The sequence below is a fragment of the Serinus canaria genome, chromosome 21 (assembly GCF_022539315.1).
Source record: "Serinus canaria isolate serCan28SL12 chromosome 21, serCan2020, whole genome shotgun sequence".
Lineage (NCBI taxonomy): Eukaryota > Metazoa > Chordata > Aves > Passeriformes > Fringillidae > Serinus > Serinus canaria.
In genome coordinates, this window is record NC_066334.1 from 1,826,108 (window position 1) to 1,842,148 (window position 16,041).

The window sequence follows — 16,041 nt, forward strand, 5'->3', positions numbered from 1 at the left end:
ACCCCAAAACCCAATATTTCACCTCAATAACCAACATCATTCCCCAATAATCACCCTTAAAACCCCCAAAAATGCCCATCACACCCAAAAAATCCCCATCACACCCTAAAAACCTCCACCACAGCACCCCAAAATGCCAGTGCCGTGCCCCAAGTCCAGCACAAACCCTCGTGCCCCCCTGCCCTGTGCGCACCTTCTCTCGCTGGAGCTGCTCGAGCTGCTCCCGGTGGGCGTCGCGGGCGCTCTGCAGCGCCGCTGTCACCGCGGCCGCCTCCGCCACCGCCACCGCCTGGCGCCGCTCCCGCAGCTCCTGCGCCCGCTCCCGCCGCGCCACGCCCAGCTCCGCTGGGGGACACGGGGACAGCGCAGTGATGGGGACAGCCTTGGTCACAGGGACACCCCTCAGTGATGGGGACAGCCTCAGTCACAGGGACACCCCTCAGTGATGGGGACAACCCAGTGATGGGGACACCCCCAGTCATGGGGACACCGCACCATGGGACACCCCGAGTCATGAGGACACCCCAGAGCTAATGGGGACCCACCAGTCACTGGGGACAATCCCCACCAGTCAATGGGGACACCTTGTCATGAGGACACCCCATCATGGAGACAGCCCCCCCATCAATGGGGACACCCCAAAGTCATGGAGACACCTCCTGTCAATGGGGAAAGGGGGATGGAGCTGAGGATGAGGATGGATGGGATGATGATGAGGGTGAAGATGGGGATGGATGGGTGAGATCTGGCCATGGCCAGGTCAATGGGACACACAGGTGGCCGGGACCCCTCACCCTCCAGCGCCTCCTTGGCCTGGGCCAGCGTCCGGCCTTGGGCCTCCAGCTGCTGATTGCGGGCCTGGAGCTGGGCCAGCTCCTGCTGCAGGTGGAACACGGTGCTCTCCAGCCCCTCCTTCTCTGACCTGCGGGACACCGGGCAAAGGGCTGGGCACGGGGCTAGACCTGCCCCCGCACCCCCTGAGACCGGCCCTCCTTGAGCCCGGCTCCCTTGAGCCCGGCCCCCACCTGAGCCCGGCGGCCTCGCGGTCGCGGTGCCGCTCCTGGCGCTGGGCAGCCGCGAGCTGCACGGCCAGTCCGGCCCCGTCCTGGGCCAGCGCCGCCTGGGTCCGGCCCAGCCGCTCCTGCTCCGCCCGGAGCCGCTCCTGCTCCGCCCGCGCCCGCGCCAGCGCCTGGCCCGCCGCGCTCTGCTCCTGCACGGCCTGCGGCACACCGGGGACAGCCCGGGGACACCGGTGACAGCTCAGAGACCACCAGTTATCGCACGTCCCCTCCCAGTTACCCTTGGCACCCTCCCCACCCCTCCCAGTTACCCCAGACACTCTCCCCACTTCTCCCGGTTGTCCCTGGCACTCTCCCATTTACTCCTGACGCCCTCCCAGTGGCCCCAAGCCCCCTTCCCACCCCTCCCAGTTACCCTTGGCACCCTCCCCACCGCTCCCAGTTGCCCCCGCGGTGCCCACCTGGCCCAGGCTGTGGCGCAGCCGCTCGTGGAGCCCGCGCAGCTCCCGCAGCTCCTCCCGCAGCCCCCGCCCGTCGTCCCGGGGGTCGCCCCGGGGCTGCTCCAGGCCCCGCCGCTCGCTGCCGGGGCAGGGGCCGCTCTCCAGCCGTGCCCGCAGCAGCGCCAGCTCCCGGCACAGCTCCCGGCTGCGCAGCCGGCCCCGCTCCCGCTCCTGCTCCAGCCGCTCCAGCCGCCGGCCCAGCTCCGCCTTGTCCCGGGCCAGCCCGGCCGCCAGCTCGCTGGTCTTGGCCAGCGCGTCCCGCAGCCGCGACTCCTCCGCCTCCGCCGCCCGCCGGGCCTCCGCCAGCTCCCCGCAGCTGCCCTGCGCCTGCGAGCGGGCAGCGGCTGGCACCGGGGGCACGGCGGGGCAGGGTGATGGGGGCAGGGGAGTACCTGGGGCAGGGAGAGTACCTGGAGCATGGGGAGGCACCTGGGGCTCAATGAGTACCTGGAGCACAGGGGGCATGGGAGGCACCTGGGGCTTGGGGAGTACCTGGGGCTTGGGGAGCACCTGGGGGCATGGGGGGGCACTTGGGGACACCTGGAGTATGTGGGGACGCCTGTGGAACCAGGCCACAGGGCTGCACCCAGGGCAGGGCACTCCCAGAGATACATCCACAGGGATTCACCTGTACCCACGGGGATGCACCTGTATCTGTGCCCAGCCCCGCTGTGGGGCGGGTCCCGGTGCCCACCTTGCCCAGGGCCTCTGCCAGCGCCTCCTGCTCGCCCCGGGCCAGCTCCGCCTCCAGCAGCGCCCGGCTCAGCTCCTCCCGCACCTCCAGCAGCTCCTGCTGCGCCCGCGCCCGCTGCGCCTCCAGCTCCTGCACCTGCTGCTGGCTGTGTGGCGACAGCACAGCCTGCCCATGCCCACCTGTGTCCCCTGTGCACCCACCTGTGCCTGTCTGTGTCCCCTGTGCACCCACCTGCGCTCCCCCGAACCCTCCTGAACCCACCTGAAACCCTTCTGTACCCCCCTGCACACCCACCCGTGCCCACCTGTGCCAACCTGCATCCACCATAGGTAGGTCCTGGGAGTGCTGTGCCCTCCAGCACCTACCTATGTGCACCTGTATGCACCTGAGCCCATGTGCACCCACCCACACCCACCTGTGCCCACCTACACCCACCTGTGCTCATCTGAACCCTCTTGTATACTCTCTACCCACCCAGACCCCACATCCACCTGTGCCCCCCATGCCCTCCTGTGCTCCCAGAGCCACCTGTGCTCATCTGAACCTTCTTGTACCCCCTGCACATCCTGTACCCACCCTGGCCCTGCACACACCTGGGTCCCCACCTGAACCCACCCGTGCCCACCTGTGCTCCAGCTGCTCGTGGGCAGCCTGGGCATCGCGGGCAGCCTGGTCCCGGGAGTCCTGCAGGCCCTCGCTGCGGCGCCGCAGCTGCTCCCGCTCCTGCTGCAGGGCCCCCGCCCGCTGCTGCTCCTCCGCCAGCGCCGCCTCCGCGTGGCACAGCTCCCTACGGACACACGGACATATGGGCACATGGACACACAGACATATGGACACACAGACATATGGACACACGGGCACACGGACACGGACATGGGCCCACGGACACATGGACACACAGGCACACAGACATATGGACACATGGACACACAGACATATGGACACACGGGCACACGGACACACGGACATGGGCATGAGCCCACAGACACAGGAACATGGACACACGGGCACACAGGCACATGGGACACATGGACACACAGACATATGGGCACACAGACACACGGACATGGGCATGAGCCCACAGACACAGGAACATGGACACATGGGCACACAGCACATGGACACACAGACACATGGGCACACGGGCACATGGGACACATGGACACACAGACATATGGGCACACAGACACACGGACATGGGCATGAGCCCACAGACACAGGAACATGGACACATGGGCACACAGCACATGGACACACAGACACATGGGCACACGGGCACACGGACACACGGACACACGGACACATGGACATGGGCATGGGCCCACAGACACACGGGCACACAGACACACGGGCACATGGACACACGGGCACAGGCATGGGCACACAGGCACATGGACACAGGGACACACAGATGCACAGGGACAGATGGACATTCAGGGACAGACACACGGACAAACAGGGACAGACAGACACATGGGACAGACAGAGGGGTGGTACCTGCGCAGCCCCTCGGCCTGGGCCCGCAGCTGAAGTCCCTCCCGCTGGGCCTCCTCCTGCGCCCGCCGGCAGCTCCCGGCCTCGGCTCCCAGCTGCTCCAACCGCTGCTCCAGCATTCCCAGCTCCCGCCGCAGGCTCCCGGCCACCTCCCGACCCGCCTCTACCTGGCTCCGGGCCTCCTGGGGGCCAGCCTTGATCAGATCCCATCCTTGTCCCCATCCTTCCCATCCCCATCCCCATCCCCATCCCCATCCCCATCCCCATCCCCATCCCAAACCCCATCCCAAACCCCACCCTATCCTTCCCAAACCCATCCCAAACCCCACCCCATCCCCATCCTCCTCCTCCTCCCAGCTCACCTGCAGCTGGAGCTGGCGCCGGCTCAGGGCCGCGTGGACGGCGGCGGCAGCGGCGCTGGCAGAGAGGCTGCGGAGAGGGGACACGGCGGGACACGGAGGGGACACAGGGGGACATGGGAGGGACACGGCGGGCGCGGGGAGCTCAGGGTCGTCTGCCAGCACCGCCTGTTCCCGGGAAAATCCAGGGGAAAGTGAGGCAGGGAAGGGAATTAAGTCAGGGAAGGGGGGAACCAAGGTGAAGAAGGGGAGATGGAGTCCAGGGAAGGGGAAACTGAGGCGGGAAATGGGAAATCAAGTCAAATAAGGGGGAAAGGGAAACTGAGGCAGGGAGGGGAAAACTGAATCAGGGAGAGGGGAAACTGAAAAAGGAAATATAAAAATGAATTAAGGAAGGGGACACTGAGGCAGGGAGGGGACACTGAGGAAGGCAGGGGACACTGAGGCAGGGAGAGGCCCCTCTTGGCCGTGGGTGTCCCAGCACCTGGGTGATCTCGTGCAGCGTCCGGCGCAGCAGCTCCAGCTCGGAGCGCAGAGCCTGCACCTGCTCTGGCGTCGGCTCCCGGGCGCGCGCGGCCTCCTGCAGCCCCGGGATGGGATCAGGCTGGGAATGATGGACCTGCATCCCCAAACCCCCACATCCTGCACCCACCAGCTCCCGCAGCTGCAGGGTCAGTGCTTCCACCGCCCGCTCCTTCTCCTCGTCCTCGCTCCGGCGCCGCTCCAGGGCCGCTGTCAGCTCCGCCAGCCTGGCCGAGACACAGCCAGCATGCAACATCCAACATCCAGCATCTGACATCCAGCATCCAACATCCAGCATCCAACATCCAGCATCCAACATCCAGCATCCAGTGTCCAACATCCAGCATCCAGCATCCAACATCCAGCATCCAACACACAACAACCAGCATCCAGCATCCAATATCCAGCATCCAGCATCCAATATCCAGCATCCAACATCCAGCATCCAGCATCCAACATCCAGCATCCAACACACAACAACCAGCATCCAGCATCCAGCATCCAGCAGCCCTGCCTCAGCCTGAAAACCTTCCCCACAAAACATCCCCTATGGCCCCATGGGGGTGCATCCTCCCCCTCCTGGTGCTCCTGCACCCCCTGGTGCTCCTGCACCCCATCCCTCTGACTCACTCCCTCCCCATCCTGTGCCACATGCCCTGCACTTCCATTCCTCTCCTCGCCCAGCCAGTGCCCCCAGGCCCCCGTACCTGGCTGCCAGGGTGGTTTTCTCCAGCTCCGCGTCCCGTGCCCGCGCCGCCAGCTGCTCCTGCAGCTGCTCCAGGCGCAGCTCCTGCCGCTCGCGGGCCGCGCCCGCCTGGCTCTCGGCTAGCCGCAGGTTGGCGGCCAGGTGCAGGCAGGCGGCGTGGGCGGCGCGGCCCGTCCGCGACACCTCGTGGCCCAGCTCCGACAGGTCCCTGTGCGGGCGGGAGGCGCAGGGTGGGATCCCCAGGGATCCCCGGAGGGAGGGATTCCGCCCCGGGCCCCGCTGACCTCTCGGTGGTGGCCTTCATCTCCCCGAAGTGGCGCCTGAAGGCCACCAGCTGCCGCCAGAGGGTCAGGAGCCGGCTGTGCTCGTTGCTGAAGTAGGTGTTGAAGGACTGGGATGGGATGGAGCGGGATCAGGGATCCACCACGGTCCCCAAATTCCCAGGTGTCCCTCCTGGCCACACCCATCACCCCCATAGTTCTCCACAGCCCCACCCCAATTCTTGTAGGCACGGAGAGGGGTGGGGGGGGTGACACGTCCCTGCCTCACATCCCCTTCCCATCACATCCCCCAAATCCCCAAATTCTTCTCCATCCAACATCCCCCCAGCCGCACATCCCTACCAGAGTCCTGTGTAATTGTCCCGGACACATCCATGCACTCCCCTGCCTTATCTCCCTTCCCCATCCGTGTCACATCCCCAAATCCTTCCCCATGGAACATCCCCCACGGCCCCACATGCCCTGCATTGTCCCTGATACATCCACCTGCCTCACCTCCAGTTCCCTTCCCCACGGAACATCCCCCCAGCCCTGCATCCCTCCTCAGCGACCCCACATCCCGTAGCCCTCTGCCTTGCATCCTTTTCCCACCAAGTCGCCCCATACTCCCCAAGCTCTGCTCTTTGCAGCATCCCCCACGACCCCACACCCCTCTCCATGATCCCACATCCCCTCATCCCCCTGCCTCACACCCCTCTCCCCGCTGCTGCTCCCTGGTGTCCCTGATGTCCCCGCCCGGGTGTCGCCCACCTCCTCCTCCCGCCTCCACTCCGCCTCCCGCTGCTCCAGCTCGTCCCGGGCCCGCGCCCAGTCCGCCGTGAGCTTCCGGATGTCCTCGCTCAGCGCCGCGTTGGCCACGTTGGCCTGTTCCAGCTGCTCCCGCAGCATCGAGTTCACCTGCACCAGGCTGCTGCTCCTGGGATCGGTCATCACCGAGGTCAGAATCCCCCTGAGAATCCCCACATTCCCCTTGGGATCCTGCCCACCTCTGCTGCTCCTGGGATCGGGGATGACCGAGCTCAGCATCCCCCAGGAATCCTCACATTCCCCTTGGGATCCTGCCCACTTCTGCTGCTCCTGGGATCGGGGATCACCGAGCTCAGCATCCCCCAGGAATCCTCACATTCCCCCCCAGGTCCTGCCTACCTCTGCTGCTCCTGGGATTGGGAATCACTGGGGTCAGCTTCCCCTGGGAATCCTCATATTCCCACCCACCTCTGCTGCTCCTGGGATTGGGGATCACCGGGGTCAGCATCCCCCGGGAATCCCCACATCCCCGGGATCCTGCCCACCTCTGCTGCTCCTCCTCCAGCCGGATCAGGGCATTCTCCAGCTCGTTGCTGCTCTCCTCCTCGGGCTGGGAGCCGCTGGCATCCAGCTGGATCTGTGGGAACATCCCCCCGCTGGCCATCACCCCGATTTGGGATCTGGGGCAGGGGACCCCAAAAGCCTCCCTCACCGTCAGCCTCTCCTGCTCCAGCTCCGTGGCCTTCTCCAGCAGCTGCTGCTCCACTTCCCCACATTTCTTCTTGTACTGCAACACCTGCAGGAGGAACAGGGGTAACACCGATGGGGGGGGGGATGTCCCCAAATTCTCCCAGTGCCCCCCCAGGGAAGGATTTACCTTGGCTTGGAGCTTCTGCACCAGCTGGGCCTGGCGCTGCTGGCCCTCCTGGTAGGCCTGGAGCTTCCTCTTGTAGGCAGCCTGCTCCTCCTCCAGCAGCCTCCGGAGCTCGATGTTGTGCTGGGCCAGGCTCCGGCTCTCGGCTGCTTCCTCCGGCTCCAGCCGCAGGCTCTGCTCCAGCTGGGATCAGGGGAGCCCAGGCTGGCACCCCCACACCCCTGAGCATCCCCCAGCCTCGCTTCCAGGGGTTCCATGGCAAATCCCAGCCAGCCAAAGGCCCCAGTTCCCACTCATTTCTCCATGCACAGGGAGGGGATGAATGGGAAATTTCTGGGCGCTTTTAAGGATAACTCAACCTCCAGTCTGTGGGTTCAGCAAAGCCCCTTCCAGTTTGCACGGGGTGGGTGATGGATAAAGGATCCTTGGGTACAGGAGTGGAAACTTGCTGGGGGATATTTTCCTGATATTTGGTTTTATTTTGAATATTGAGGAACAAACAGAGGGATTCCTCCAGTCTCCCACCAGTTTGGGGCAGACTCAGCACTGGGAGGGCCAAAGCCTTTGGAATTCCCGGTTGCCAGGGAAAAGTGCTGGAAAACTGAAGGATTCCCACAGGGAGGGGGGAGTTCCTTCCCAAGATCCAGAAGGACAAATAAAACAGGGATGGACAAGCCCTGGCAAGCCAGGACTGGTCTGGACAATTCCCACCACGGGGACACCGCAGCTCCCCTGCCCCACAAAGGGAATGCCGGGGCTGGAGCTGGCACCGCCTGGAATTTGGGGCTGAAAAGGGGGATTTGGGGGGGCTGGCTGAGGGTGTTGTACTGATGGCCAGCTCTGGATTTCGGGGTTAAAAAGGGGGATTTGGGGGGGCTGGTTGAGGGTATTGTATGTGATGGCCAGCTGTGGATTTTAGGGTTAAAAAGGGGGATTTGAGGGGCTCACCCGCTCGCTGAGGGCGTTGTACTTGATGGCCAGCTCATCGCGCTCGGCCCGGCTCTGGGCCAGCAGGTCCTCGACGCGGGACAGCTCCTGCTGCAGGATCCTGTTCTCCTCCTGCAGGGACAGCAGCGAGGCCATGGCCCCTGCAGGATGGGATGGAGAGAGGCAGGATGGGATCTGGGATCCGGGATGGGATCCAGCCCAGGACACAGCCAGGGCATCCTTTGCCACCACGAGCTGCTCTGCTCCCCTTGGGAAGGGCTGAGCCCTCCCTGGGCTCAACATTTGGATAAAGGATCCTCAGGGATAGGACAACAACTTGCCTTGGGATCCTTCCCTGATATTTGCTTTGATTTTAATAAGCAGGCACAAACGGGGGATTCCCACCAAAATCCCACCACCCCACAATGTGAGTCTCCTCCAGCCCATGGGGAGCGTTCTGCCCCCTGGCCCAGCTGGAAATGCCACCTCCCACACTCAGACATTCCAAGGAATGCCATTTGTGAGGGAAGAGCTGCTGGAAATGCACAGTTGTGGGCAGAAGCCCATGGAAAGTTTGCAGTTGTGACTGCAAGGATGTTCAGATCCACATTCACAATCACAAAACTGACAGAGATTTGCAGCTGCAACCACAAAATGGCCAAAATCTGGAGTTTGGGATCTCAAAGTGCTGCAGATCAATGGCTGTGATCCAAACCCACTTCATTTTGCAGCTGCATAAAACCCCTGTAAATGTGTGTTTGGGATCACAAAATCATGGCAGATTTATACCTGCAAGAGCAAAACTGCTGCAGATTTGCAGCTATGATCCTCAAAGTGCTGCAAATCTGTGTTTGTGATCACAAACCCCTGCAGATTTACAGCTGCAGTCATAAAACTGTCACTGATCTCAACTGATCCCAAAAGTGATGTAAATTCATGACTGTGATCCCAAACCTGCTACAGATTTCCAGTCACAATCCTCAAACTGTTGCAAATTCATAGTTGGTCCCAAACACTGTGTAAATTCATGCCTATGATCCCAAAACTGCTGTAAGTTTGTTTGTGTTTTCCAAAATTGCTGCAAATTCATGTTTGTGATCCCAAAACTGCTGTAAATTGATGTTTAATTCCAGAACTGCTGCAGATTTCCAATTACAATCACAAAAATGCTGCAGATTTGTAACTGCAATCACAAAACTGACACAAAATTTGGATTTCTAATGCCAGAACCTCTGCAAATTCATGTTTGTGATCCCAAAACCGCTGCAGATTTACAGCTGCAATCATAAAACTGGCACAAACTTGCATTTGTGATCCCAAAACTGCTGCAGATTTCCAGTTACAACAACAAAACTGCTGCAGATTTCCAGTTGCAACCACAAAATCACTAAATATTTGTGTTAGTGATCCCAAACCCTGCTGCAGATTCACAGCTGTGATCCCCAAACCGCTGTAAATTCTCATTTGTGATTCCCAAACCGCCGTAAAATCACATTTGCGATCCCCAAACCACCGTAAATTCTCATTTCAGATCCCAAACCGCGGCACTTTTCCATTCGCGGCCACAGACCCGCCCCGATTCTCCGCTGGCATCACGGAGCCGCCCCGGTCCGCGATTTTCCCATCACAAACCCCCTTTGCCCTCCCAAATCCGCTGCCCCAGCGCCATTCCCGATCCCATTCCTAACCCCGATCCCATTCCCGATCTCATTCCCATTCCCGATCCCATTCCCGGTCCCCATCCCATTCCCGGTCCCCATCCCACGTTCCCCGCGCCTGGGGGGGACCGGGTGTCCCCACCTCAGCCCCGGGAGCATCCCCCGAGCCCCGGGCACCCCCTTGCCGCGGCCTCCTCGTCCCCCGGCCCCTTTTCCCGGGATTTGGGGCGGTTCGGGCTCGGTGCCCGCCCGCGGGAAGCGGATGCGGGGTCGGGATTAGCCCGAAATCCGCGTCCCCTCCCCGTGTGACGGCGGGAGCGGGGACCCTCCTCTTCCTGGAGGTCCCGAGAGCGGCTCGGCCCCATCCTCCCCCAGCAATCCCTCGGCATTCCCGGGCTCTGCCGACAAACCCACCCCGAGGCTCCGCGCGGGAGAAGAACGAGGAAAAGGAAGGGAAGCAGAACCAGTGCCAGCCCCCGGGGCCGGCCGTGCACCGAGGGCGTGGGGCGGTCCTTACTCGGGACGGAGCCGCTCGGCGCTCCCGGAGGGCCCTGGCCTTGAGCCCCGCGCTCCTTAAGCTCATTAACCACGGAGCTGGCTCCGGCAGGAAAAGCTCCGGGGTGGAGCGAGCCGGGGTTGTCAAGGGGTGAAGCGGCTTTAACACCCCCGGGATGCGGGGATGGCCCCGGGTCCCCGGATCATCCCCCCCGCCGGAGCTTTAATTATCCCCCGCGTAATTAAAGACTTTCTGCCCCCACCCTGGTAGGGAAAAGTGGGCATAAATCCCCAAGCCGGCCCCCAAATCCCCCAGGACGGGGGCTGGAGGCGTCCCCGCCCCTGAAACAAGGGATGGATGCGGTCTCAAGCCACGCTCCGGGCAGGAGGGGCGCGCCGGGCCGCCCTCCCCTCGCTCCCCCCGGCAGGGAAAGTGCCCTTTCTCGCCCGGAGAGCCGGAGATTACCCGGGCTGTGGAGCAGGCAGATGGGATTGAGGATTTACGGCGTCTTGGATACCTCCAGCCGGGCGGGAGCTGCCTCCAATTCCACCCCCCAGCACTTGTGTCCCAAAACCCCTCCTTTTCCCCTCATTTCCTCTCTTACCTTCCCCTCCCGGTGTCCTTCCCAACAGAAACCACTGCTAAGCAACAGGTTCTGTTGTGCTCTGTGTCCAATCCCATTCCCTCGGCACCGGCAAGGAATGGGAATCACAAAAGCTCATCCTGGCTGCTCCGAGCCCGCCCAGGGGAAGAAAAAAATTCCAGCCTGGCATCAAAACCGTTTTATTGTTCACTCAGAAGCGTTACATTCTCACCTGGGTTCGCTGCCAGGCCCAGGGGAAAGCTCCAAAAGCAAAATGCCCATTATCCAATTGGAATTGGAAAGGAAAATCCAAAGGGTTGGATAAAAATAAGTGGGATTTCGTACTCGGAAAAGCCTTAATATAAATAGGTAAGAAAATATTTATTTGTTTCAAGAGTAATCTCAACCCCAGCTCTGTCCAAGAGCTTGACTCCGTTCTGTCCTTAATAAAATGTCCATGGAAATGAGTAAAAAATCTTGCCTTCAAAATAGAGGAGGAGAAAAACAAACTTCCCAGAGTAAGAAACGAGGAATTTCAGTGTGGAAACGCTGATCAGGCTTCCCACATCCCAGTTAAGTGCTCAGAAAAAAATCCAGGTGGTGCTTGGCATCCTGGCAGGGAAAGGTTCGAGTGGATAAAGGAGGATGCTCCTCACCAAGGGAAGGACTGATCCAGCCCAAAAGCACGAGCAGAAGGCAGAGGAATCTCTGAGGAAACTTCGAGCTCTCCCTCCTTTAAAAAGGAGAGGGAGGGACCTGATGGTTTTTCCCAAAGGAGAAACCTCGAAGGTCTCCCAGGATCCAGGCCCTGGGTGTGGAGTGTTTTAAGGCACATGGCTGCTTCTTTCCAGCACTTATTCCAGCATTCTCACACTGGGTGGGTTTAAGGGCAGGAGTGAGGTGTCCTGAGGCTGCTTCTTTGGTCCCACAGAATCCTGAGGATCCCAGCACCCACGCAGGGAAAGGCGGGATCAGAACTGAACCCAGCCAGGATTCCCCTGAGCCTGGCTGGAAGCCGACCTAGAGAGAGGGAAAAACAGGGGAAAAAAAGGTGTCTAGAGATGGTAAAGGCATCCAGGGAGGAAACTGGGCTGCAAATGGGTCATCCAGGAGCACCCCAAAACTGTCCTGGAGCAGCAGAGCAAGAAGTGCCCATGGACCCAAACTGAGGGAATTGGCAGCACAGAGGCAGAGCCGCTTCTGAACCCCAGAGCTGGGACTGGATGGAGCCGTGCCCCCACCCCAGCGGGGATTTCCAGGAAAACCAGGCGGTTTTGGGGCATCCACATCCCCCCCAAATCCCTCTCCTGCTCACCCTGAAGCTTTGGAAAAGTCTCCCCAGACATCAGCAGCAGGAGCAGCAGTGGGCTGAGGCCAGGACAACAGGGAGTCTGTCAGGAAGTCAGGAAGAGAGGAAACAGAACAGCAGGAGTGATTTCCCACTCTCATTCCTAGACTCACCCCTTTGATGGATGAAGCAGCCCCTCAGGAGCCCTGTGTGAGCACAGACCTGTGATGGGGGTTCCTGGGAGCTGGGCAGCCGTGGAGAGCGGGGCCGGGCGCTCCCCCGAGCTGGATTTTCCTCCGGGGGGTGGTGGGAGCAAGCTCAGGCCCCCAAGTCCTGCAGGACGTGGCCTGGTGTTCCCTGTCCCTCCTTCTTTTTTCTTCATGTTCTGAAAGGAGAGCAGGAAGTTTGGGTGGGATTGCATTTAAATCCAGAGCCAGAGCGTGAAAACCCTGGAAGCCAAATTGTTTTAATTTGGGAATAAAATCCTGCACTGCTGCAACGTCCCACTGCTGGTGCATCCAAAGGGGTCACAGCAACGGTGGATTTTACCCCAGATCCCACAGGCCTGGTTTTGGCAGCAGGAATTGATTGCATCACAACCCCTGCAAATCCCTGCAGGCAGCATTATCCCCACGGGCTCTGCCCGAGCCCATGCCCGGGGATTTCAGGGAGGAGCTGCTGCTTCCTCGTGGCACCCAAAGGAAAAGTTGGAATCAGCTGGGAAATGCCCTCACAGCGATGTTGAGTTTGATGGTTTGTCCCTCCTTGAAGCCCAGATCCAGTTTGGGTCCCTGCTCCAGGTCCTGGGCCTGCCGGGCCAGTTCGCTCTGCTGCCTCACCCACCTGTGGGAATTAAATCCATGGAAAAGGAGACACAGCCCGCCCCAGGCTCCCCCAGGCACATAAATCCTGCTCAGGACCATCCCTTTGTGGCAGCAGCTCTGCAAAAGTGTGAGCTGGGACCTCACCTGAGGGAGCACCCAGGGGACAATTCCCAGCAGCGGCTGCTGGAGCCCCATGGATCCCTCCCCAAAACCCCAAAATTCCAAAACCCCACCATCCCCAGCAGCTGGAGCAGCCCCTCAGGGCAGGCCCTTACAGCTGATACAGGAAGCAGAGGAAGTAAACTAGGGAATCTGGATGCCCACTCTTGGACTTGGGAAGCCCAGTTTGGGACACTGCTGATCCAGGTTGGGAATTCCTGGAGAGAGGAAGGGCTGCGAGTTCCCTCCTCTTCCCACCACAGCTGCCCAGCCCAGCTCCCACTTCTCCACCTCTCCTGGAGGAGACCTGCCAAAAACAGAGCTGAGAGGACACAGGGAGAGGCACAAACTCACTTGAAGTGGTCCTGGAGAGCCACGTTGAAGTCAAAGGCATCCCCTCGGTCCACAAAGCCGACCCCGATGAACGCCCGGCGGCCTGGGCAGGGAGGAGGAGATTGGGATGGGCTGGGGATGGAAATGGGGATGGGATGGGGATGGGAATGGGATACTCCATCCTGCACAGCCCCGTGCCTGGCGCTGCCTCCAGAGGGAGCTGGGATACTGGAGACTGAGCCACGGGACTGGGGATCACAGAATCCCAGACTGGTTTGGGTTGGAAGGACTGTAAATCCCATTCCTTGGATGGAAGGTGTCACCTTCCACATCCCAGGCCAGGGACACCTTCCACATCCCAGGCAGCTCAAGCCCCTTCCAACCTTGGACACTGCCAGGGTAAAAAATCTGGAGTTTTTTACATCAGGGATCCAGGGGCAGCCAGAGCTGCTCTGGGCACTCCATGTCAGGGCCTGCCCACCCGCACAGGGAACAATTCCTAATTCCCAATACCCCATCCAGCCCTGCCCTCTGGCAGTGGGAAGCCATTCCCTGTGCCCTGTCCCTCCAGCCCTTATCCCCACACCCTCTCCAGCTCTCCTGGAGCTCCTTTAGGGACCGGAAGGCCAGAATTAGGTTATTCCAGAGTCTTCCCCTCTCCAAAGGCATCTCCAGGTGTTTGACCTCATTGGCTGCACCTAAACTGCAGTACAAACAGCTTTTTAATTAACTGGCAGCAGGGGGGTGTTCCTGCATCCTCCTGCCCACGCCGAGCAGCCAAACCCAAGTGTTTTTGTTCCTGGCCAAGGTCAGAGCCGTGGGAGGGAGGCAGCTCCTCCCTCTGCCCCCCCGTGCAGGGAACATTCCGCCATGGGAAGCAGGAATCCTTCCCGAACAGGAGCAGCGAGGGCTCTGCGGGGTCCGCGGGTGTGCGGGACGCACCATTCCCATCTTCAATCCGGATGACAAAGTATCGGCTGGAGTCCGTCACGCCCTCCACAGCGATCCCGGGGAACTGCTCCACAGGAGCCTGGGCAAAGAGCTCTCCTGGAACACAGCAAGGGGCCGGGTAACGCCGGGCCCAGCCCGCACCGCTGCTCCCCCGGAGCCCCGCGATCCCCCTCACCCGAGCTCTTGTCCTCCAGCTTGATGAAGGCCGTGCTGCCCTTGGCCGTGATCCGCAGGCGGCCGCTCCAGGCCGGCTGGTCCAGCTGCCACTCCGCGGCCCTGGGGAGCAGGAGGGGAACCTGAGCCCTGTGCCGCCCACAGCCCCCGCGCTGCCCCGGGGCACCCACGGAGCTCCTCTGCCTGCCTGCTGACAGGGTCAGGCTGGGGACAGTGGCCTTTGTCACAAGATGGCTCGTTTCACCCCAAAACAGCTGCTGCGTTTGGGCGGAGAGCAGGCAAGAGCTGCGCGGGAAGTTTCGGTTCCCTTTCCGCGGAGTTTCCAGAGCCGAAGTTGCGTTAGGGACAGGCGGCTGTGCCAGGACGGGCTTGGGCTGAGGGTCACTGACGGGGTGGGAACCCCAAAACACACGAGGGGTCGGAGACAACCCTGTGGGGTGGGGATGGGGGCACAGACACCTCCTGAGGGAACCCACGGGGGCTGAGGTTTCTCACCGAAGGGCTGAGATACCCCATGAGGGGCAGTTCTTGCTGCCCCACGGGGAGGGAGAGACGCCGAACACCTCTGAGAGCCACAAACCCCACACACCTCATGAGGAGGGGACCCCATAAACCCCCGTGGAGGAGGCGAGCCCCCCCCCCACGCCAGGAGGCGCTGACACCTCGCGGGCGGGCGCGGGCCCCACCTGTAGCCGCGGTTGGACGCCCGCGGCGGTACCCGGTACACGAGCACCGCCGGCTTCACGCACAGCACCGACTCGTACTCCTCCTCCGCCGCCATCGCGGCCCCGCCGCCGCTCTGCCCGCCGCCTCGGTGGTGCCTCGGTGGTGCCTCAGGCCGCCCAGGAGGGGGCGGGGCCAGGCGGAGAGAGGCGCTTCCGCACCCGCGGCGCCCCCTAGCGCGCGGGAGGACCCAGTGCAGCGCGCTGCGGAAACTGGTCCCAGTTCGCTGAGGGAACTGGAACCGGCTCTGGGCACCGAGCCACGAAACTCACAGGTTTCACTGGTTTTATAAATCAGGTAATTTTATAAATCAGATAGTGGAGACTACTATTTCTATCTATTTCTATTATAGCGTTATATACTATATATTATATTACTATATGTTCTATAATATATATATGTAAAATATATGTATTAGATACTGGGTTGTATAATATATATAATTATGATATATTTCTTCTATATATTTATTAATATTCCTACATTATATACTAATATTATATGTTTGCATTATTTCTATTACAAATAGATAAAAATCATCAGAATTCCAAGGGAGCTGGGGGCTGTAGGAGCTACCAGGGTTCCTGGATTCCTCACCCCAGGAGGCTCCAGCACCTTCTCTGGACATTATGGAGCACAACACCCAGGGGGGAGCCCAGCACAGAGCAACAAAATAATCACATTCAATTAAATTAGTTCAATTAACTGATTTGCTTTTCTCCTCCAGGG

The 16,041-nt window shown here is 60.8% G+C and overlaps 2 protein-coding genes across 3 annotated transcripts; both read right to left on the reverse strand.

Annotated features, from left to right (window-relative positions):
• Window positions 1-36: 36 nt before the first annotated feature.
• Window positions 37-10,146, reverse strand: CROCC (ciliary rootlet coiled-coil, rootletin). The gene is given in 19 exon segments (XM_050982732.1): window positions 37-55; window positions 183-345; window positions 795-922; window positions 1,026-1,219; window positions 1,481-1,846; window positions 2,214-2,358; window positions 2,839-3,000; window positions 3,711-3,889; window positions 4,070-4,234; window positions 4,551-4,646; window positions 4,719-4,815; window positions 5,296-5,502; window positions 5,579-5,685; window positions 6,326-6,491; window positions 6,868-6,959; window positions 7,035-7,118; window positions 7,200-7,379; window positions 8,145-8,252; window positions 9,889-10,146. Coding segments are annotated over 19 exon segments (2,916 nt in total).
• Window positions 10,147-11,044: 898 nt separating this feature from the next.
• NECAP2 (NECAP endocytosis associated 2) lies at window positions 11,045-15,440 on the reverse strand. 2 transcript variants are annotated; one of them, XM_050982641.1, is made up of 8 exons: window positions 15,276-15,440; window positions 14,591-14,691; window positions 14,407-14,511; window positions 13,486-13,567; window positions 12,883-12,991; window positions 12,371-12,533; window positions 12,176-12,251; window positions 11,045-11,880 (listed from the first exon to the last, which is right to left on the reverse strand). In XM_050982641.1, the coding sequence occupies exons 1-8, from the start codon at window positions 15,368-15,370 to the stop codon at window positions 11,832-11,834; spliced, it is 780 nt and encodes a 259-aa protein (XP_050838598.1). In that variant the 5' UTR covers window positions 15,371-15,440; the 3' UTR covers window positions 11,045-11,831. The 2 variants fall into 2 exon arrangements, with proteins under 2 accessions (XP_050838598.1, XP_050838599.1); XM_050982642.1 differs by lacking the exon at window positions 12,176-12,251 and having other exon boundaries at window positions 12,322-12,533.
• Window positions 15,441-16,041: the final 601 nt, after the last annotated feature.